Source organism: Nasonia vitripennis, chromosome 2, assembly GCF_009193385.2.
Source record: "Nasonia vitripennis strain AsymCx chromosome 2, Nvit_psr_1.1, whole genome shotgun sequence".
NCBI lineage: Eukaryota > Metazoa > Arthropoda > Insecta > Hymenoptera > Pteromalidae > Nasonia > Nasonia vitripennis.
The window spans coordinates 4,694,082-4,717,497 of NC_045758.1; the positions used below are offsets into that span (position 1 = coordinate 4,694,082).

The 23,416-nt window shown below is 50.8% G+C and overlaps 1 protein-coding gene across 5 annotated transcripts in view; it reads right to left on the reverse strand.

The window, feature by feature from the left end:
* Positions 1 to 23,416, reverse strand: part of LOC100121196 (zinc finger protein chinmo) — a 62,887-nt gene that overhangs the window by 12,545 nt on the left and 26,926 nt on the right. For all 5 annotated transcript variants that reach the window (XM_001604736.6, XM_003427082.5, XM_003427081.4 and 2 more), the window contains exons 3-6: positions 12,600 to 12,820; positions 12,171 to 12,493; positions 11,272 to 11,522; positions 10,824 to 11,201 (exon numbers count right to left, since the gene is read on the reverse strand). In XM_001604736.6, coding sequence (XP_001604786.2) covers positions 10,824 to 11,201; positions 11,272 to 11,522; positions 12,171 to 12,493; positions 12,600 to 12,820 — 1,173 coding nt within the window. The remainder of the gene's footprint in view (positions 1 to 10,823; positions 11,202 to 11,271; positions 11,523 to 12,170; positions 12,494 to 12,599; positions 12,821 to 23,416) is intronic.

Below are 23,416 nucleotides of genomic sequence, written 5' to 3' on the forward strand. Positions count from 1 at the left end.
GTTGAAAATTGGTAAAATTTCAATGGCTTCGGCCCTGAGGCTCGCGTTTACGTGTGTGCGTATGTGGCTCAAGTTCAGCCGAACTACTTCCTGCTTCTAACTCGTTTGAACGTCCGCTGCAGCATTATTTTGGGTACGCAGTGCTGACGCTGCTGTTTTTAAGCATTTCGGATCCTATACAGACTCGTTTTTCGCCTCGGCGAACGCGCGCATATATTTATAATAATCGACGTTAGATCATATCACGTATAGAGATTTTATTATTCATAAGCGGAGAAGCAGCGATAGGGCGCATGTATCGCGTATAAACATGCAAATCGCTTTCGGCATACATTAGCGTTTTATCACATCGCGCAGCAATTATTATACACACATTGATTTTTCCAGAGAGCTCATTAAAATAACCTGCTTCGAAAATGGAAATCCGTCGTGTAGTTCTTTATTGCACTCGCGCTGTTTTGCATTTTATAATCCGTCGAGTTATAAGCCCGCGATCCGCGTGAAGAAAGAAAATGATGACTCGCGGTTCAACGAACCTTGAAAAAACATCGATTATCGATTTTTTAATCTTCCGAAAATCCGTCGGCGTCACAGGTAAAGAAATTAAAAAAAAAAAGAAGAACGAATAAAAAAAGAAATAGTCAAAGGGCGCAGCAGCTGACTCTGCTATGCAGGAACTACACAATCGCGCATATAAAAGCGGCGAGTTTCGCGTGTTTGGGCCGAAACAAAGGCTCGCGAGAAGTCTAGTGACTAATAGAGAAGGAGAGAATAACTACTACCATAATGCTCGCGGTCGATCGAAAAAGAGAACCCCCGCCGGCGGGGCCTTTTCGGAAACCAGCGCAACAGATGCTGCTCTTTATATTGCGTGTGCGCTGGGGTTTCCGCAGGTGTTCGATGACTCGTTTCCGTAAACAAGCTGGTTCGAGAGAAAATCGAGGTTTCCGAGCGCACTCGAAGCTTAGGCCAAGCCCGTGTGTGCGTTTGAAAAAAAAAGATAGCGAAGATCTCTCGCGAGGACATCGTTATACGAGCAGAGCCAGAAATAGAGGAAAATCCGTAAAAAAAGCGCCTCGTCTCTGAAAAGGCGCATTTGAAAGTCGACCTTCCTCGCATCATCATCGGCATCATCTGTGCAGGCTCTCTTTGTATTCAGGCGGCGAAGAAAGAGGAGGATCGTGCGTGTCGAAGGGCTTCCAAAGAGTTAGGAAAGTAGCCGAAGGAGGTCGGCAAAAGGCGCAGCGGATACACACACACACACACACACACAGAGACACGCCAAGCGAGAGATAAAGAGTGGGGGGGAAACGGCAAGGTTAGATTACGAAACTCCGGAGCACATCCAAGGTCTGTACATCCATCGCGTCCTCCTCCTTCTCTTATATACGACGGCGGCTCTTTTCTGATTGCGCGACCCTTTTCCTTCTTCCCATTTTCTCGCGCTACGAATGTGGTACACTGCCGGCGTGTTGACGGAGGCCCTACCGCAACGGCGACGCGAAATTCTAACGCTGTTAGGAAGTGAGACGTATCGGCGAGCGAGGAATGGAATTTGCGGGATACCGCGAGTATCTGTTCGACCCCGGCGACGTTTGGATTAGCCGAGAGGGATAGATGCTAATGGCTCGACTAATACGAAAATATTGAGCTTCTCGGGATTTTCATCGAGGTCAACGACAGCGGAAATTTTTGATAATCGGATTCGGAGACGATCTGCAGACGCTGAATAATCGAGGCTAATTTTTGCATCTCCGATGAGAGTTAATTGAGTTATATCGTCGAGATATCGTGAATCCATCAAAGAAGGGAGAGGTGTGCGTATATATAGAGCTCTCGATGCCAGATAATTGTGTATAAACGAGGGGAGGATTCTCGAAAAGGGATGATCGTGACTTTTTGTATTGCGACTTTGACCTTCGGAGGAAACTGATAGACGCCCTTTTCTTGCCGCCACCAAGATCTATACCTATACATACACGCGCTCTGGAAATTCTTATGCCGACGCGCGGGAAATCGAGGAGCAGCACATGCTGCCGTTGTAATCAATCATCCCGCCTATGTTCTTCGGATTTTTTTCACGCGAAAAAGAGTTGCGTCGAAATTAGAGTCGGACAAATAGTTGAGGGAGAGGAAACACATCTAGCATCGGAATCGAATCGCGAAAGTATATATATAGGGATCGAACCATTCAATTACACCGAGAAATCGAAGCGATATTTTACCCGAAGCAATTACGGACGTCAGTATACACACAGAGAAAATTTTCGCCGCCACCCCAATCGGCCGAGTAGAATTATTACACATATCGAGAAATTCCCTGCAACCGTACCCTGTAGTGCTTATATACACGCCGACTAATGAAGAAAATTTTCTTCTCGCAAAGCTTACGCAACGAAAAACACACACACACACACGCCTGTCTCGCGGCAGCCGACAACGCCCGGAACGATCGAGGGAAGCATATATACAGGAGCGAAGGCGCCCGGGTGAAAGAGCCGTATATATTCCTCGCTGGCAGGCCTTGACCTATTTCGCCGGGTGGCGCCAAATCGAGCGTCGGCTCCTCGCAAGTATATATGTAGGGGACGAAGAAGAAGAAGAAGAAGAAGAAGCAGAAGAAGGCGCCGAGAGAGAGAGAGAGAAAGCCTAGGAAGTCGTAAAGGACGCTCGAGAGGGGGCGCATGCTGCTGCAGGGATACGCGGAAAGGCACATAAAAAGAGGGGGTGGAAGAGAACATAACGGGGGTGCCTGCGAGTGTAGACCGAGTAAAAGAGGGAGGAAAATCAATGCCGGCGCTGCAGCCGACGAATCCTGGAGGTCGAGGGAGAGATCCCCACCGCGGGTACTCCATCTCTGGTCGCGAGTTTCGCGCACGCGAAAGGGAGAGTTTGCCCTTGCCGCTGCTGCCTCATCCTTGAGAGGATCGGCCCGATGGGAGAGAGAGAGAGAGAGAGAGAGAAGACGGGACAAACAACCCCCTGGCTTCAGTTTTCGCTTCTGCCTCTCTCTCTCTCGCTCTCTATCCGCGTGTACGAGAGAGAGAGAGAGAACCATAACCTACGCAATGGTCCACTTTCCGCGGGTATACCTTCGCGATCTGCTTTTTCCAGTATATACATATATACAGCTATACGCGTTGTATCTCTCTCTCTCTCTCTCTCTCTCTCTCTGCTCCCCCGTATATATATATACACACCCTTCGCGCGGACGGGGATCCAAGGAGGTATAGTCCCTTCGGATGTTTGGGTCGGCGAATTATATGCGGGCGGATCCGCGCGATGACACGGCTTTGTTTTCCTTATATACATGCTCGAGTCAGGTGTTTCCGCCTTTCCGCAGTCAGCAGTCAGCTGAGAGCTTTTCGGTAAAACTACTCGATCGCGTCGCTATTACGAGCTGAAGCTCGAGAGAGCGACGGGCAACTGTGCAAACAGTATACACTGCACGGTTATATTCGAGGGAAAGTCGTTATCTGAAAAAACTACGCATATACGCACGCGAACAAACAACTCGCCCCCCGCATATATCGATCGCTCCGGCAGCTTATCTGCGCAAAAAATTTGCAGCTTTCGCCCGGGCGCCTCTGCGGCGATACGATCTCTCTCTCTCTCTCTCTCTCTCTCTCTCTCTCTCTCTCTCTCTCTCTCTCTCTCTCTCTCTCTCTCTCCTCGCGGCGAACAAGAAGAAACTACGCGCATTCGTACGTGTATATACCTAACACACACGCACACACACTAAAGCGTCGAGCGGCACGTGCACCCACACATGCAGCCCATCGCGTGAGCTCGGCTCGCTCGCTTTTTGTCGGCGCTTTTTTCGAGCTTCCGATTCAACCTGGAACATATACAAAAAAAGGTCCTCGGAGGGACAGAAAAAAAAATTCTCTGCTTTTCCGGTGCACACATACAAACACACAAGCTCTTTGTGCGCCTGGTCGCTCGCGAGATTATCAATTTCCTACTCGCGTTTTTTTTTTTTTCCAAGTATAAAATACGCTCTCGTTGCGGCGAGTCGGCTCAGTCCGCGCCCGTTAAATTTCCGTATCGATTCGACGGTGCGTGCAGGACTACTATATGCCCGCGCAGTGTGTAAGAGAGCTGCGGGCAGGTGGCGCGGCCTCGCGAGCGCGTCCAAAAGCTCCGCAATGTCGTCTGCACGCAACGCTGGACTCTATCGTGCACGCACTGGCCTCTATACTCTATCGCGCGCGCTTTTTGCGGAATCGATGCGAGCTTTACGAGTGGAAATTCGAAATACTAGTAGGAGATGGATACAGCTGCGGGCTTATGCAGACACACATTCGGCGCCAAACTAGACGAAGACGTCGCGCTGATAAAGCGCTGTAACTGATTGCGCGACCTTGTGACGAAACTATACGCGCCATAAGGTTATTCCACGTGCATGAACGTCTGTCTGTCTATATCGCACAACGAGCGCTGCTGCGTTGCTCTCTCTCTCGGATGTGACCTTAATAGACAATTATACACAGCGACAGCGGCTCAACGCCAAAAGTTCTTATCTCGTATACAGTTTTTTCTTTATCTGCCTAGTGTACTAATATGTAATGCGCTCCCGCGCGCGCGATCGAGAGCTATACTATTGAAATGTTCCATGACACGGGACTGACTTTGCACAATGCTATTTGCTCAATTGGCTCAGACTCGCACACATAGGCTCTCTGGTTTTCCTCGACGCGACTCCGTTTTTTTCTTATGGGTATATAAACGTTACACGCTCGAGGACAAAAGAACTCGGATTTTCATGAATTTCCGCAACGAGAAGCGGATCACATGCCTCGCGCGCAGGCGAGCCTTATCAATTCGATACACACAGCCGATTAGAGAGGGAAGCGCGTGTAGAAAAAAGAAACTTGTTTTCAGCTGTCTCTATGCGTGTATAGACGCCAGGCGAATGTTACGGCGTTGCGTAACTCTCGGCTCTCTATCGATGCTGATCTATATGCCCCGTCTCTATTGAGGAGAATTATAAGAGAGAGAGAAAAAGCGCGTCATCGATGCTGCCCGCTCGCGCTTGGATTTATCCGTCGAGATACGATCTGCGCCGGATTCCTCGCGTATATGGGAAAAAAAGCCATACAAGCGCAGCTCCGTGAAATCTCGTTATCCCGCTCTTTGAGAATCGCCGCGAATTATTAATTAAACGAGGAGAGAGAGAGAGGGGGGAGGGAGGAGAACGAGACAAAAAGTCGCCCGAAAACTAATCTTCCGCCGAACAAAAACACTCCCCCAATCGTATACACGACGTCCCTCGTGCAATCGCATCGCGCGCAGAGCCGAACTCACTGCACTAATCACTAATGCACGGGACAAACAGTGAGAGAGAAGAGCCGTCAAACGAAATAATCGGGTAAAGTCGCTCTCGCTCTCGAAATCGTTTAATTCCGAGCGGCCTGCAAGAGGAGAAAAAAGTGCAGAGCCGAGCAAACGGCGGCATTTAATCTTATTCACTCGGGCCTCCATTGTACTACGATGAATGTGCGTAGGACCTCATCGCGACGATAGGGTTACGGCGCAGCTTTGTCAGCTCGCGCTGCATCGCGCGCAGGGCTGTCGTGCGTGCCTGTACGGCGAATTTTATTTTACACGTTAACAAAACAAAAAAAAAACTAATGGTTTATATATAGTAAACGGCAGCTAAATCGAAAGTCGACGTGCGCAGGTATACGCAAGCGGCAGTTATAGCTAGTTTAAAATTCAAAGTCTATAAGGCGAACGGCATTAGAAACACTATACGCGCGGCCTGGAATCGAATGCCGTTAATCATTCGAGATCGCGATCTAAAATTCGAAAGAGCACACACACACACACACACACGAGCCTAGCGCGGCCCTCTGCGTCTGCTATAACCAGCGTCGATCGTAAATCACGTCCTCGTCGCCGTCTTCGCGCGGTCGCACGCAATAACGAGATCGCGGTTTCTCCTATATATATATATATATATATATATATATATGCAGAGTGACTCGGGGGCATTAATAACAATAATCGCGCACACGTGTGTAGAACCACTGACGCAAACAGTTACATTGTTACAGAACCTTGTGTGTCTATGCGCTGCATGATACGGTCGCGGCTCGGCGAACCTTTTAATTCTCGTCCCCGTCCGCGCGCGCTTTTTTTCTTTAATTTCGGGTAATTGGTCGGATTAGCCGTTTGACGGACAATTTAATTGGCCGACCTCGGGGTGGCCCTATACACGCCTAGAGATGATTTGAAATTCGTTTCGATGGCTTTCCGAGAACGTGGATTCCGAGTCTTTCAAGGATCGGCTTTCTAACGGTTCGCAATGCGCTGCATGCAAAGTGTGTAGGAAGAAAGCGGAATTTTTCATCGAACTCGCGGCGAAGAAAAACTCGCAGGAGGAAAGGGGAGAACGCGAGGGGGGGGGGGCGCATTAATGCCGCGCAGTGTACATCCGGTGCGTCGCCGGCTGCGCTTATCGCTAATGCTCATCGCGCGCCTAGACAAGTGCCCGCGTATGTATGTAAGCGCACAGCTAGCTCATAGATCGTTAGACGTCGCCCGCCTGACTGAGACCGTTATTACGCGGAAGCCGCAGACGCGTGTGCGGACGCGGCCGAATTAGGCATCGCAGCGCGCGATATAGATTCGTGCGCCGCGTGCAATACCGATGCCGACGAAACTTTCTATACATTGCGCGAGTTGCAATATATTCGAGTGATTATACACGACGTGTCACGCTCAATTACGATAAAAGCGCCTCGCATGCTCGGAAATTCGAGCTTATTGAGAGCTGTCGACTCTAATGAAATTAGCTTGATTATATAAAATGTATAATGAGAATATCGAGAAAGAGTTCTAGCATGCTAGCATTATAGAGGCAATATACTAATGCAAATGACGGAGAAGCATAGACGCGCAGCCTAAAATAATCCGACAAATGAATTATTCGAAACTTTAATCATCGCAGACGAATTCCCACTCTCCGCGCGCGCGCGCGCGCTTGCGTCCCTCTCGCTCGCTCTGCGGGTGAAATTCAAAAATGCTTAAAACGCGTATGAAAGGGTGAGCCGGCGCGAGCGGGGGTGGCAAAAAAGTCCGCAGCGCGTGCTCTTCCCGTCCTCTCTCTCTCTCTCTCTCTCTCTCTCTCTCTCTCTCTCTCTCTCTCTCTCTCTCTCTCTCTCTCTTTCGGCGGCGGACGAGTAGTACAGCGGGAAAAGCTCGAAAATTAAAAAGCCCCCGTAAATCGTAGAATATTACGGACGGTATATCACGCGGCTGCCTCTCGCTCTCTCCGTTCGCGTATATATAAAAGCTCGGAGCACTCGGCTGCAAAGAGAGAGAGAGAGAGAGAGAGAGAGAGAGACGGAGGCTTAATTCGGCTTACGCCGTGCCTACCCGCAGCGGTAGTAAGAGAGAGAGAACAGAGCTCGGCGCATATCGGCGCGGCAGCGCCACTCGCTCGATCAATACGCAGCGCCGCCAGGGGGATGTGCCACGTCCGTCCGGTGTGCGTACATGCCTAAAAAAAGCGAACGAGCGAGAGCCGGATCCCCGGGCTTGCGAGAGATGCACACGCTACGTCGGCTGATCGCCGCGGAAAAACTCGAGGGTGGATGAGAGAGAGAGAGAGAGAGAGAGAAGGGAGTGTAGTAGCAGGGGATTCCTCGGTTGATATGGAGCTTCTCTCGTTATGCCCATAGTTGCCGGAGAGGAAAATACTCGCCGATGGGAAATGCATTTATTTTGATTAAGCGCGCGGCTATACTGAGACAACATTTAGGCGCGGTCTGACGAGCTCGGCTGTTACTACTCGGCGACGCCGCAGAATAACTCGTATAATATTAACACAGCGCCGTGCGCGTATCAGCTCTTCCTCTCTCTCTCTCTTTTTCTCCGTCCGTCCGAAACTTCCTGGCAGCTCTCGTTCCGCCGTCTTTGACCGGCTCACGTTGCCTAGATACCTTGTTGCCTATATCTGATGCGACTGCCTACACACACGCTTCGGCCTCGCGACGTATATAATTCAATTTTCGCGAGCGCGACATCTTTTTTTCTACACATTACACGCATCTCGAGCTTCATTTATTCACGACGTCGAAGCGCACAATCTTCCAATTCCGGACTCGCGCGCCTATCAGCGTTCTCCCAGCAGCAGCAGCAGCAGCAGCAGTATTTTTCGATTACGATATATGCGCGTCCGTATAGATTGTCTGGCCGTGACCCAGATCGAGCATTAGAGAGCCTCCCCCGTCTCTCTCTCTCTCTCTCTCCTCCCTCCGCCTGCCTGCCCACCACAGTCTGTCTATACACACAAGGCGCACACGCGAGCTTCACGATGATGGACGCCCAATTCCAAAGTGAGCTGTCGGAGCTGTTGCATGCGTGGCTTTTTTCGGCGACTGAATACACTGTAATACACGCGCGCGCACCACTTGAACTATATATGTATATGCGTACCGCGATAAGTCGATATAGTGCGCCGAGGTCTACCGCGTAATAAAAATTCCGACTGTACTCATTCGTGCTCGATACGTAGTTTGTAATTTTTCAGTCGTCGAACGATTACGACGAAACAAAGCGCGCTCCCTCTTATATGCATCGAGAGGGAAAAAAAGTATAGCCGCAACTTTTCACGCGAGGCGCGCGTAATTGCTCGCGTCTCGGAAGTTTTGCCGGCTACTTAATCTTTCATATACAGGCGACGCGAGAATCATCGTGCAGTAAATTGTACAGAGTGAACCGTTATAATGCCGCAATTGTCGAGGGCGATGGCCCTAATGACACGTTCGTGTGCAGTCGCAGGAAAGACGCCGCGGACGAGTCCCCGGCGTATAATTGTAATCGCGATTTTCATAAAAACGAGCTTATTTTCCGTATTAAGCGACAAACAACGTTCTCTACACGTCCTCCAGAAAAACTGTGCTGACTTCGGTCGGGGCGATTAGCGGCGCGAACTTCGGCCGAACCGAAAAGCTCGTCGAGCCGTGTTAATCGGCGTCCGAAAAAAGGTGGGACACCGACGCATCCCCGAAACAAAAACCGATCCCGATAACTTCCCAAATAGGTATACACACACACACACACAGGATCAGGCTTGCGCGCGTTCACGGTCCAGTGCTTAAAGTCACATAGCCGCAGGTACCCATCGGCACCCACACACACACACACACACACACACACACAGAGGTGGGTGGAAGGGGGCCGAAAACTGATGTCCGAAAAGCCGGCCGGCCGCCCCCGAAAAAGAGGAGAGAAAAAAATGGCCTTTGTGCGGCGCGGCATAATTCGTCGCTTAAGTATACGTATACACAAGCTGGGCGCAGGAAACGCGCGACGTCTAGCGATAATCTCGTGTGAATATAAGAGCATCACAGAGCGAGAGAGGAGCTTGTCACGCTCGGTGAATTTTGCTCGCCGGAGCAAAAGATGTCCTAATGGCTGCACCGTTGCTTTGACTTGCCCCGTGTGTCTCTGTGCATCCTCTTTGTAGTGTTACACCACACATAGACACGCCTCTGATGTGCCCTCCTGTATAATGTACGAAAAGACGGGCCACACACACACGAGCCGACGATGTACGTGTCGGCTTTTTTTTAATACCTCCTCGGGAGATTATATGGCACACGTACGCCATGCAGTTACTTTGAGCTCGATCGAGTCACACATTGTGCGCACGCTGCAGCCTCAAAGTCGATGCTGCTGCAGATATTGCTGCCCGAGAGGGCAGCTCTCTCTCTCTCTCTCTCTCTCTCTCTCTCTCTCTCTCTCTCTCTCTCTCTCTCTCTCTCTCTTGCGATAAAGGATAGACACGGCGACGGACCTTCTTTTGTGCAGTCTTTTTAGAATCATCAGACGCTCCGGCGATGTAGGTGTATTTTCGGATAGAGCCAGATCGAGAGTGCATGAGTGCACCGTGTAAGCTACTTTGAGGGAGCGCCGCGGGTATTTTCGATATAAAGGAGTTTGCAATATAACGATGAAGCCGTGAACGCGAGAAAAATCGGATCGAACGTAAATCGAAACTTTGCTCGCGCCACCCACGTCGAATACATCCCATGCGACTGATTTATCTTGCAGGACCTCGCGTCCGACAGCCTAATTTACGTCCGATACAAAGCGTTTGTCAACGTCAGCCCCTACGCGCACTGCCTTCAGCATCTTATCTGCGTCCGCTTCTTTTCTCGATGTTACGTGGAGCTTCAGCTAAGAGAGAAAAAAGTGTTTCGATACAGACAAAAAGAAAGCAGCGATCGCGGCGGCATGAAAGAAGCGCCAGTTGCAACACACCGCCAGCCGACCGCAGCATCGAGTGCATTTTGTAACGGAGCCTTTCCTCTACTTCTACGCAGCAAACAGCGTGAGAGTCGCGCCGACGCGGGGCCTTTGAAAGTTCCCGAAATTCCCGCGGTGAATATGACGAGCGTCCGGAAACTTTCACTTTTCTTAATTACCGTAAATATGCAGTGTACGAAGGAGGTGCGCGTGAGCCGAATACCGAGGCTGGAGGATGAGTTATAATGCACTACTCCGTGGAGATCGAACTTTTGCGTTGTTTTTTTTCTTCGGGCTGAAGCGACTCTCGCAGTAGTGCGTTTAGAGGGAATAAAACGTTTTTATGGCGGGCGTGAGAGGCGTAAGAAAGGATTCTCCTGGCAGAAACGCAGTTATGAATTTAAATACCTCGCGTACGATCTAATCGCCGATCTCCATCTCGCTGGTATGTAAAACAAAAAGGAGCAGCCGATCATGATACATTTCACGGCTTCACGTAGAGGCACATTAAAGAAACTCAGCGGAGCCTGAAGCGAGTAGAGGAAGAGAGGAAAAACTCTCACCATCGGGCGTCGTGACGGTGCCGGCCTTGTTGATCTTGGAGTTCCACATCGCGGGGGTCGTCGGCGCCGGACTGAGGTCCGGTGTCGGCGGGTGAGCAGGTGGCAAGCTCGCCATCCCGGCGCCCAGTTGTCCGTTTCCCGAATTGTGCTCGCGTTGCTCTTGCTGTTGCTGCTGCTGCTGTTGCTGTTGCTGCTGTTGCTGCTGCTGCTGCTGCTGCTGCTGCTGACGCTGCATGTGCTCGGTGCTGTTGACGTAGTTTCCCGAATCGAAGCTGCCCCGGTTGCCCGCGGAGTAGAGCTCGCCGGACAGACGCTCCGCCAGCTTGTCCACTCGCTCGCGGTCGCAGAACGACACCGGCTCCTGCTTTATTCGCAGATCTGGCCGGGGAATTAAAATTAGTATTTCGATATATCGGTGCAATAAAGAGAGAAGAATTACAATCCTCACCTTCCGCGACAAAGTCCTTGGTGTCGCCGTTGCGCTCGCGCTCCTCCGAGCGTTCCCGCTCGAGTTCCCGTTCGAGTTCCGTGGGCGTGTGGGGCGCGGTGTGGGGGTGGGTCGGCGTCTCCGAGGGATGGCTGAATGGCTGGTACAGGTGATTCTCGAGCAGCAGCGGGTGAGGCGCCGATGCCGGCCGGAAGGCCGCTCCGTCGCGCAACACCGACGCTCTGTTCAGGCTGTCCACGTTGCTCGGCGACCTGCTGACGTCAAGTCCGTTCTTTAGCAGATGGAAAAGTTCTCGGAGGCAAGGAGGAGAAGAGATGGCTCGGGATGGCTGTTACACGCTGTTTCTCGAACCGAGAACCGACACGCACGCGCGCGCGCGCGCTAGAGAGAGATAATTTGGGGTTATAGATTGGCATTTTATCGAGCGCCGGGAATGGGTAGAAATTTGCCCGCGCGTGCTCGAAAGCTGTAATTATCCCTCAACGAGCTACCACCTGGTCCTTTGTGTTTTGCGCTCGTTGTTTCTGGAATAATCCATTGTATACTTATTGCGTAGGATACTTTGCACTCGTCGTCGACCGCTGCACCCTCATAACGCGGGCAGAGCGCGGCGAGTTTGCATTTCGAACGGTTCGGCATAATCGATCAGCCGGTTAATACCATGGCATTATCCCACGGGCCTCCCGACGAGAGTCCGAGAATTGCAAACCGCATAGGCTCCACGCAGAAGAGAGCAGCCTCGCGTGTCAATTCTGCTTTATAGCCGATGGACAAAGGAGAGCCCTCGTAACGGTACCCGCGAAGCAGAAGGAGCGGAGAGGTGAGGAGAGGTGAGGAGAGGTGAGGAGAGGATGGGATAAAAAGGTTAAAAGAGAGAGAAGAAAGGAAGACACTCTCACCTCATTAGCCTCTTCTGGGGGCTGTCGTAATAGTGCGCGGCCGAGTAGACGTTGGGCAGCGAGTAGGTGGGCGCCGGGGATGGGGGCGCGGGTGTCGGGGTCCTCCTTTTGATGCCCCTGGCCAGTCCGTTCTCCGATGCCTCGGCGCTTTCGGCAGCCGTTGCCTGCGCCGCTGTGCCGCTGTTGTTGTTGTTGTTGTTGTTGCTACCGGCGCTGGCGCTGCTGCTGTTGCTGCTGCCGGGCTCTGTGGGTGAGTTATTGTTCTCGGCCGCGTGCCTCTGCGCCACGGCCAGCTTCTCGTGCTCTATCGACAGACCCTTCACCTGTCGGCCCGGGAACAAAGAGGCGAATATCTCAGTAACGTCCGCGGGTTCGACGACTTCTTGCGACTTAATGAAGTAATTGCCGCAATGGCGAATCGACACCTACCTGCAGACACTCGGCAGCTTTGAGAAAAGAACTGAGCGCCTCCTGGGAGACGTGGACCTCGCCTCGGTACATGAACTCGAGCAGCGCCGCCATGTTGTTGGCGCTCGTACCGTCGAGGATGACGATGAGGCCCGCCGGCGAGGGCGGCATGCCCTCGAACAGCTCCTGGAAGTGCTTGCTGCATGCCGCCAGGATCAATCTGTGTGCTTTGAATGTGACGCCTGGAAAAAGAGAAAAGAGGTGGACCACATGAGTATTACGAGAGAGATCCGTATCAAACCGCACCGCGAGAGAGAACAAAGATCGATTAAAGATTCCGTGTCGAGATTTCTTGGCGCGATCGCCGCTCCGATATGCCTCTGTCGCAATAGCACGCACACGCGCGCGCGAGCCTGAATGGACGCGGACTTTCTTGAATGCAAGTGTAGCGTTTTTTAATCCATTTTTTTTTTTTGCCACCGCTCACTTTCTCTTTCGCTCTATAGCGCTCGCGCGTGCTCTTTTTTTCGGTGCACCTTCTTTGTTCCCGGGGCCGAGGTCGTCGCCGGAAAAAAAGGCGGCCGATCAGAAGTACACTCGTGTAATATTCAAATCGGACGGAAACACGTGCGCGCATCTTACAGGCACACAGCCGACTGGTTCGATTTTCTTTGTTTTTCTCCCGTTGCATTACGCTCCCGCAGAATCATCATCCTCGAACGAGCGAATAATATGCGCGCGAGCGATTCGGTCGTTGAACTTGGCAGAGCGGAGAATCCCTTGGCTGACCCTCACTCCCCCATCTACGTTCTCTCTTCTCACGCCTTTTTTGTGCCGCACACATGCGCCAGTGGGATCTCGTTCCGCGGAAATTTCGTATCCGAACCCTTTTTCTCATTTTTTGCTCCTAACCGACGCCGAATAAGTAGGCCATCTTCGGCAAGGATCTTTCAGAGAGAGAGAGAGAGAGAGAGGCTGTACGTTATATAGTATAATTGACCGTCCGCGCGAGCTGTAAAGGAGAGTCTCTTTTTCGAGATGCGCGCATAGTTGATGAAGGTAACGCGATATATATTATGCGCCGACGACAATGAGGCGTCATTGCGCCGCCCCCGTCGCTGCGGCTGACGCTGCTCAATGCGCTTTCAGGAGGTTTCCTCGAGCCCTTTCTCTTACACATATACACATATAGGTGTATGGAAGGCGAGGGTGTGCTGTCATTCAGGGCGTCAGCGCGGAACGCGGGAGGCCGAATTACAATGGGACATACGTAAGGTTCCTTACGGCTGCACTCGCAGGTACAGCGTAAACTTTTGTAAAACAAAAAAGATCACGAAGCGCGCGCGCGCGCGAGAAAGGCTTATACGAACCGTTATCCCCCGGGGAAAAAAAAATGAATAATCGTCCGAACAGCGATTGCTCGCTCGTTGTTTACGCCCTGCCCACCAAAGCAGAACGGCCCGAGGCGTGCGCCTGTATAGCGTAACAGCGCAACGCGCATATGCGACAAGCATCAGAAGAGAAAGGTGGGCGCGTGCGATGAGCTCCGAGAGTGCGCCATGCTTTGAGCTCTTGATTTCCGTGCGGCTCTCGCGGTGCGTATACAATATCGGCCCGGAGTGGGAAATACAGAGAAGAAAAGGAAAGCCAGCGAGCGACGACACTGTCTATATAGACCAGGTGCAGCCATAAAGGAGAGCCACCTGTCTCCTTCGCGGCTTCACGGATGAGTCCTCGATCGTATCTTCTTGTTCACGGCGTTTCCTATACACGCGGGGAAAGTCGGAAAGCCGAGAAGCGCAACTGGATACGCGTGCGATTCGCCGTTGTATTATCGTTATAGATCGAGGATTATTTTTCGACGTTATTTGCCATTGCCGAATAACATCCGCTGCAAACTGCGCGCGTTACGCAATACATAAGACAGTGCGCGAGTGCGATAAATTTAATCCTCCCGCCGTCGTCGCGAGCGTCATTTTATTCGATAAGCGCAGAAAACACATCAGCGGAGTGTAATCCAATAATAAAAAAAAAAAGAAAAAAAGAACGATTAAATCGAGCTCGCGCGTGCATCGAAGGTTTCGGAAAGAAGACTGCGGATAAACAACTGCTTAATGCTGACCCAATTGCTTACGTTTAATGAACGATTCGAATTAGATGCGCGTATACAGCACAGCGCGAGAGAATTCAAAGTGGATCGAATAATTATGCCTCGTCGTCCATACAATGCAATTCCGAAGAAGCAATAATATAGCATCCGATATATAGTTCAAATATTGATCCAACCACGCACGTCTATACACGGTATTTTTAACCGCGTCGGGGAAAAAAAACAACTCCGTCAAAGCGTTGCTCAATTACCAAGCGCTAGCGCAAAAGTCTCTCTCTTTGAAAAAGCGCGCCGCGGCGCGTGTTTATTTAAACACAGCCGCCGCTGCAGGCGTCGAGCGATATAACGCGCTCTCCCTCCTCCCTCCTCTCTGCGCGCATCATTAACCCAAATTCGAAGTAGGCGCGTGCAGCATTATCGCGAGCAGCATAACACCGGAGGAATTTCGCGTTATCGCGGGGCACTCGGCTCTCTCTCTCTCTCTCTCGATCTCGATCCGCGTGCACATGTGCAAATTTCGAGACGCGCGCGGCGATAAGCAGCCGGCGGTGTGAACGGCCGCGACGCGTACACAAACAGCCGTGTGTCGTATATATAGGTATATTGAAGGGGGAGATCGTGTTTTGCTCGATCGGCTGTCGATAAGAAGGTCGACGCCGGAGACGCTTGGCGATTTCGAGATGTACGACGAGTGTGTGTAAGGTTTCCTTTAAGGCTTCGCGAATCGAGAAAATCTGGATTTAAAAAACTGGATGTAAAAACTGTACGACTTCCTACTTCTTCGACGGACAGAAGATTATAAAGCCAACAGCGATTATTACGTACACCGACGCGAACAAAAAAGTAAAGAAAAAGAAGCAGCCCATCTGCAGGCCGCTTGCGTAATTGCGGACGCAACACACAGCGGAGTCAGTCAGAGAGAGATAGAGAGAGAGAGAGAGAGAGGCTCCTAAAATTGTGTCATTATCCGCCGGCTCACGCACGGCGCACACACGCTTATATTGTGTGTGTGTGTGTGTGTGTATATGTATATATATATATATATATATATATATATATATATATATATATATATATATATATATATATATATATATATAGCATCAGCGGCGCCATATCTCTCTCGCTCGCGTACACTCGCGAATTGCCCTCCACAACGAGGCCATTGACCCGGTTCGCTGCGTGGGCGCACTCGGCACTCTGTGTGCCGCGAAAATACACGCATAGCAGCTGCCAAGTATGTACGTGTGTACGAGTGGAGGAGGAGGAAGAAAAATCATTTGGAAATGACTGTGCGTGCGCGCTCGTCGACCCCGGGGAAGGGTCGATGACCAACTTGCAAGGTCGCGGATATTTCGATTTATGGCCCGAATTTCTTTGTCGCTGCGCTGAAGCTATCCGCTGTATAATTTTTTCAAGCGACGACTACGCTCTAATTGGGCTTTGAAACTCGTGGCTTTTCTTAGCCTTGAAACGATTTTTATAACTATATATCATTGATCGAAGAAGAAGCGATGTTCCCGAAACTGAATCACGCGTTATCGCACACGCAAAGTGACGCAACCGCACGCGCGAAACGAAACAACAAAACCGCCGCGCGCAGCAGCACAAGTTTCGTACGGCCAAAGGCATGCGCGAACGCTCATCACGAACCAGCGCCCGAGGGCATTGTTCCTGGAAGAAGCGCCGAAAAAAAAAACATATACAAGGAAGGTGAGTCGCAGGATTTACGAAGGGTCATGGCGTAACGTAGATAAACGACGGATAAGCGCAGATATTGCGCGCGCGAAAGCTTTTGTTCACGAGTGTTCTTAGCTCTATATAGCACGCGAACGCTCCGGTTTCACGCTGGCGCAGCGCGGGCGATTAGTCCGCTGCTGGACGTTCACCTCTATTTCGTTTTTTCGGCATCAGCGCGCGCTCTCTCGCCTCATCGATTTCACTTCCATAAGGACACGCGCCAGCGCTCGATATCAATCGGCGCATGCGAACCACCGCTGCACTCTACTCCTCCCACAATTTTTTTTTTCGTTCGTTCGTTCGTTCGTTGTTAATCTTTACCGACGCGGATTTCGATAAGACCTCTTGTTATGCAGCGCGAGAGGGAGAGCCGCGAGGTCGACGAACTTGTTTAACAATATAATAAAGCCGTGTGTGCGTAATCGCGCGTATTTTTAGATGAAAAGGGGTTCGGGCGAGCTTTCGCGTGCCAGCGATACTCGCTCCGCGCTAACTATTGTATATACACTCGAGAGGAGATGGATGTTATTCACGGAGTGGACTCGTACACTCACTTCCGCGACGGCAGTCGCGCAGGTGCGGATTATGCAGATATAGTTTCGGAAAAGGCCAGAGGGAAAATCCGATCGTCTATTTTCGTAAAAGCGAGCTAGCATGCACGAGAAAAAACGTGTTGTTTCCCCCTTCCACGCACTCGAACGCTCGCGAACAAAACCATCTGTCTCTCTCTCTCTCTCTCTCTCTCTCTCTCTCTCTCTCTCTCTCTCTACATAGCTTCGCTTAATTGATTTCCACGAAGCTCCGGCGAGTCCCAAAAATCAGGCCAGGGTATAATATATTAATCGTTAGGTGCTTTATGGGGGGACCGGTTCTCTACCGCCAGAGCTCTCTCTTCCTCTCCTTTTCACGGGCCCGCGTATCTCTGCTCGGGGGAGTATAGCGAATAAAAAGAGAGACGAAGGAGAGAGAGAGAGAAGACGGCCAAGATTGCGTAATGGAGCGCTGCACTCTTCCTGGTCTCGGATCGCTGTTGGGCGGCGGTAGTGGCGGCTATTCATAAACCGAAGGCCAATCGACTTTACGGGGGAGGGCTGTGCTCGCTCACTCTCTCGAGGGTAACGAACTTGCGTATGAGCTCGCTTCCGAATTCGATACCTCCGCGAAGGCACGCTGCTGCGCTTTGCTGTTTTTTTTATTTCATTTTTTTTTTAACCTTATGTGATCGTCGCTACGCTGATCTCGGGTGTGAGTATGGGTAAATGAATCTTCGGAGTATAAGAGCTTTCAGAATAAAAAAAAAAAATTACAAAGGAAGCCGCCGCGTAACCTACATACCACCCGAGTGTGTATACCCCGGCAGCGAGAATCCATAACTCGGGGCTGGCACGAAAGAAAGAAATAAAAAAAGAACTGCCGCGGCAGCACGAGAAAAGCTGCGAGAGAGAGAGAGAGAGAGAAAAGGCAGGTCTCTCGCGAAAAGCCATAAAAGCAGAGGTTATCGCCCGGATCTTCGAGAAAAGCTTCTGCTGTGCGTTCCGTACAAGGCCACAGACGGCACGCCTTGCACGACACGACGAGCGACGTATATAGGCAAGCTCGCGGAAAAGGAAGTGAAGCAGAGGACGATAGAAAGATAGATAGTCTCGAGTAAGGACATCGGGCTTCGCGTTTATATAGCTCCGCTGTGCTCGCAGTAACATAATAACACACATCGCTCGCAAGAGAGAGCGGGCTGAGCTTGATACAAGCACACACACACATAGAAGAAAAAGATGCGATAGAGGCGTATAGAGCGCTTTTATACATATTGGAAGTGGAGCCGGGAGAGCCAATAGGAAGGAAGGGATTGGCGGTCAATGCCCTGGCAAGGTCGCTGCTGCTGCAAAATAAAGCTCTCTCTCTCTCTCTCTCTAGCTTTTTCGTGTGCGTGCGAGTCGCTCGATTTCGCCGGGGCCAATCGAGCTAGCTCTCCCCCAAACGCGCGCGCGCGCGCGCGGCCAATAACCGCGTGGGATCAAGGTCGCGCGCGAGCTTCTCTTCCGTCTCTCTCTCTCTCTCTCTCTCTCTCTCGCTTCTGCACATGGCGATATATATACTGCAGAGCAATGACACCCGGCGATGACGACGCCGACGCAACGAGCGAATATGTGCTTAGATAAGAGCGTTGCGCGTGCGGAGAGATATATATTACGTGTTTTCGCGAATATATATATAAGCTCTCGCTGATGCCACCGCCGGGAATTATGAAAGCGCAACGCGGGCGGCGTGTAATATATACAAACGCGTCTTCTGTGTGTGTGCGCTGTGCTAGTGAATAAATATTTGAGGCCGTTTTGTTATACACACGGCGCGCACGGTCGGTGCCGGGAATTTCGAAGAGATGATTGAAGTTAGCTGATGGAGTGTGCGAGTGGCTCTCTCTCTCTCTCTCTCTCTCTCTCTCTCTCTCTCTCTCTCTCTCTCTCTCTCTCTCTCTCTCTCTCTCGTTTGGAGCAACTTATCGACGTGGCGCTGAAGTTCGCCCAAAGTCGAAGATAAAAATCTGCCGCTGGAAACTTCGCCGGTTCTTTTATCGAGGACATCGAGGCGATGATTAATTCGAGTTGTCTCGTTCGAAAAACAATCTGCATAAAAAGGCCATCGCCCGCATCGCAAAAAATTCACGCACCGTTATACGTATGCAGGTAGTTTCGCCACACCTATACGAACGAATCTTATCGAGAGACAATTATTGAAACCTGACGCACACACACATTGACTTATCGTCATCTCGCTCGACTTCACTAGTCTCTCGGATCATCGACACTTCCCTCCGTATTAATACACGACGCCCTTTCGTGCACACCCTATAAAGCCGGAAGTAAGCACAGGTCGACGGAAAAAAGGAGCGATGCTCCGAATTTCGGGGTCGCGAAAAGTTCATTGACGCCCCCGCCGGGCAGTGTAGCTCGTAATTATTATTAATGCTAGAGTGCGTGCACGCGCGTCTCGATCGATCGATCTCTTGAGCTTTTCCACGTGTATTTTACGTAGACGGCCGAGAGGTTGGATTTTGTTCGTCTCCCTCCCTCGAACTCCACACGTCGGCTTTGATTTTTCGGCCGGAACTTACTTGGCGGCGAAGAGAGATCTCGCGAAGGGCTGAAAGGGTCTTTGAGACGCCTGCAGTTTCTTAGCAGCATTATTTACAAGCTATTTTTACAGCGTCTACGCCAAAAGAAGCACAACGAATATACCCAACCGCGAAGGAAAAAAATGTTCAAGCGCAGCGGGCCGGCCTCGCGATAGCAGATAATGCCGCGCTTTTATCTTTGGCGGGAGTATGTAGTAGAACACACGCGCACTACGGGATGCGCGCCGTGGGCTCTATTCGCTCGTCTATTATACACACATACACGCAGCCGCTAAAAATAAAGCGCGACATCATCAAGCCTCTCGCTCGCTCGCTCTCTGCACAGACTTATCTATTGTGAAAAAGAGCGAATTCGCCGCACGTGGATCGAGTTTCTCAGTCGGCGAGGCCAATGCCAGCGCGGAAAACGCGTGCGCGCGAGTTAGTTTTTTTTTCTATCTCGGACTTTTTGCCGCCGCCGCGCGCGGCTTTTAATCTTTTTTTTTCTCTCTTTCCGCGAATGATCGCAGAGGCGTGATAGATTCGAGAGCTGGAAAATCGAGATGGGAATCGGCGTTTTTTCACGGTGATACGACCGGATAAACCGGTTTCCGAAACGTGTTTCTGATATACAATGTATATGATATACGGAGAGACGCACGTGATGCGTTAGAGACCACGTTCGCGCGTACAAAAGATTTTTGCGCGTGGGTAATTAGTATTTCGAGTAAGAAGCGCATCGGCGCCAAGAGTTTTCGTCTTATAAGCCTGTGTGGAAAGTATAGATAGTCGAGGCGTAGGAAAAAAAACACATGCAGGTATAGCTAATAATGTGAATGAAATCATAAATCAGGATTTCTAAACCTCGTCTCTCTCTCTCTCGTGAGATTCACATCGCAATTACGGAAATTTCTCACGTAGCTCTTTCAATAATGAAACTCCTAGCCGAGAATTCACTGCGAGGACACACACACACACACACACACACATTCTCGGAAAAGACATATAAGCCGAGCGCGAGAGCGAGTAATATAAAAGAGCAGCATCGTAAAAACGAAAAATAAAAGCTAGCGCGCGTAATTTTATTTTTTCCTTCTCATTATGTGTAGCCAGCGCCGCGCGTATATTAGCAATGCGCGAGATATCTCGCGGCGCATGCGGGCCATGATGTAACTCGCGCGCGGCTAGTAGTAGAGAAAAATAGGCGGCGCGGTCTTCGTCTTCTCCTTTTTTTTTTTTTTTTTAACAGCCGCGTATGTGCGTACGTACATCAGATAACGCGAAAGCGCCGAGAGGGACGTTCGCGCGGCTTATCTCCACGATGATGTACGCTCGCGAGCGAAGAGTATGTGTGCTCGGGCTTTCGCAAGCGTTTCCTTCACCCTGAAATTCGCTGTGTGTATTGTAATGGGCAAGCCGAGTTGTTTTTCTTTCGGCTATGCGTAGGAATACCCACAGTGTAAACCTCGCTGCTGCATCTGCTTAAAAACTCGTGTACGTGGCTGGCAGGCGTAATTTTTCCGAGCCGAGAAATCGTGATCTTTTTCACAAGGTAGAATCGCTCGTACGCACCGAGTTGCAGTGCCTCATCAGCCGTAGTAATTAACTAGCGCTTTATCGAGGTATAGCTTTTATCGCTGACTTATTTATGCCCGGTTCGACGGAATCGAGAACGATCGATCGCCGATGATTGTGAACGAAATAGTTCGTCGGCGGCGTGTGAAATTCTAACGCTCGCTCCGCGAAAAAAAAGAACAAACCAGTAGAAAAACCGCAGAGAGAGAGAGAGAGAGAGAGTTCCGTTACACGAGCGAAAAAGCGCAAGCGGATTCGCCACACGCACGCGGCAGAGATAATGCGAGGAAAAAACACGAGCTGTAATACGGCGCACGCGTGTGTATAAGCGAGAGCGGGAGGATGTCAATGGCCGGTATCCTGTTGCATCAAAGTGCCACAACCTTGACTCCCAGGAAGTGCGAGGTTTGGCCATCGGGGCGCGTCGCTGTGTGTGTTTGCGTTCCAAGTGCGTTCACTCCGCCGGCCCTCTTCCTATACGCGCGCGTAACGTTCTTCTTCTTCTTCTTCTTCGTCTTCCTCTTCGTGATTCGTCGGCTTCACTCATCGCCTCGCTATTCGCTGTTTTTCTTTGACCTCTCTCTTTCGACTTCTCTCTCTCTCTCTCTCTCTCTCTCTCTCTCTCTCTCTCTCTCTCTCTCTCTCCCGGCTTCGACTTCGCCTTTGTCCATCCGTATCGGGTCGATTCTACTGCCGCGTGTTTTTCCTCGCTTGAGTGTGATATACTTCGACGAGCACATCGATGATAAAAAAAACAGGCCCGTTGAACGCAGCGAACGCCTTCATTTCCGCAAACAAGCGTATACGCTTTTCGGAGCAAAAGAAAAAAAAATGCCAACGTTCTAACGCCGTTCTTTGTCTCTCCCACCGCGAGCGTTCGTCCTCCCTCCTCCTCCTCCTCCTCCTCGCCGCATCTTTTTTTCGTACATCATCTCCGCCGTCCCTACTCACGGCGCTTCTTCGTGCGCATCCGTCTCACTCTCTCTCTCTCTCTCTCTCCATTCGGTCACACACCTCTAACCACGAGTGAGCGAGCGAGAGAGAACTGCGCGGTTCCAAGGTCTCGAGCTCCTTGACTTCTTTCGGCGCCGCAAGTGCCTTGCACTCGCGGCCGCACGTGCGCGCTAGCCGACATCTTTTTTCCCTCTCTTTCTATAATCGGATGCTGTGTGTTTGCCGGAGAGTATAGAGTCGGGTTTCCGAACTTTCGACACGCTGACTAATATCGATCCCTCGTTTTGATTCAATTATGGCCTGAGATCGCAGCTATAGCCGCGCGGCCTGTTGTTTTTTTCGATTTTCGTTAGAAAAAGGTTGCGCGCGCTTGCGTAACTCGAGCTATATGCGTGTATAATAAAGAAGCGGTCGATGATGTGACTTCTAACGCTCAGCGGACCTTTTTTCCTGAAATTCGAGATGGGCGAATTTGGGCTTTGAATATTTTTTAGGATCGTTACGGCCCGTTCGAAATCGTTTATAAAAGTGAGAATAACGAGGGCGAGCGTTAGAAAAAACAAATCATGACCCATTGCGACAAGGTCTTCTTTATCGTTATCGCTGTAAAACGTATGCGTGCGGCTGCGCGTACAGTATACACCGAATTTGAGGCCGTGGAGTAACCGATGACTTTTGTTCATAGACGGGCGCGTGGAAAGGAGCATTTGAAATAGAGGGAACCTTGAGCGCGCAAACGTCGTGAGGCAACTGTCTACGGTGCAAAAAAAAAATTATTTATCATAGCTGCAGCGCTATACAGTAGGCCTTGGCGAACACTTTCAAAAATAGCATCGCGCTCTACACATAATCGAACGAGGCTCCAAAACAGGAAAGCCCGATTTCCCACGAGAAGCATCAACATTATCGTCCTCGGAATTCCAAAAATTCCAGATGCAAATAAGCTGCATCTCAGCACTCTCTCTTTCTTCACCGTCCGAAATCACTGCCTCTCTGCTGCAAGCGCTCTAAAAAAAACTAAAAAAAAACCTCTCTCTCTCTCTCTCTCTCTCCCTCCCGTAGCGCATCGAGATAGACACATTCCAAGCTGCGCAAGCACCACGGCGTCGACCTAGTTTTTCCCGCTCGCTCTGCCTAACGCACGCGGCTGTCAGGCGCGCATAACGAATGCGACAGACGCAACCCAGTCGATAATTCGGTGCTCGTTGCACACACAGAACAGCAGCGGCAGCGGCAGCGGTGGCGTCTAGAGAGTGAGCCCATGACCTACATAGAAGCGGCAACGACGGCGGGGCCCCCGCGGCCACGTCTTATGTGGGTCGCCGCCGCATATGCTATATAGTCGTT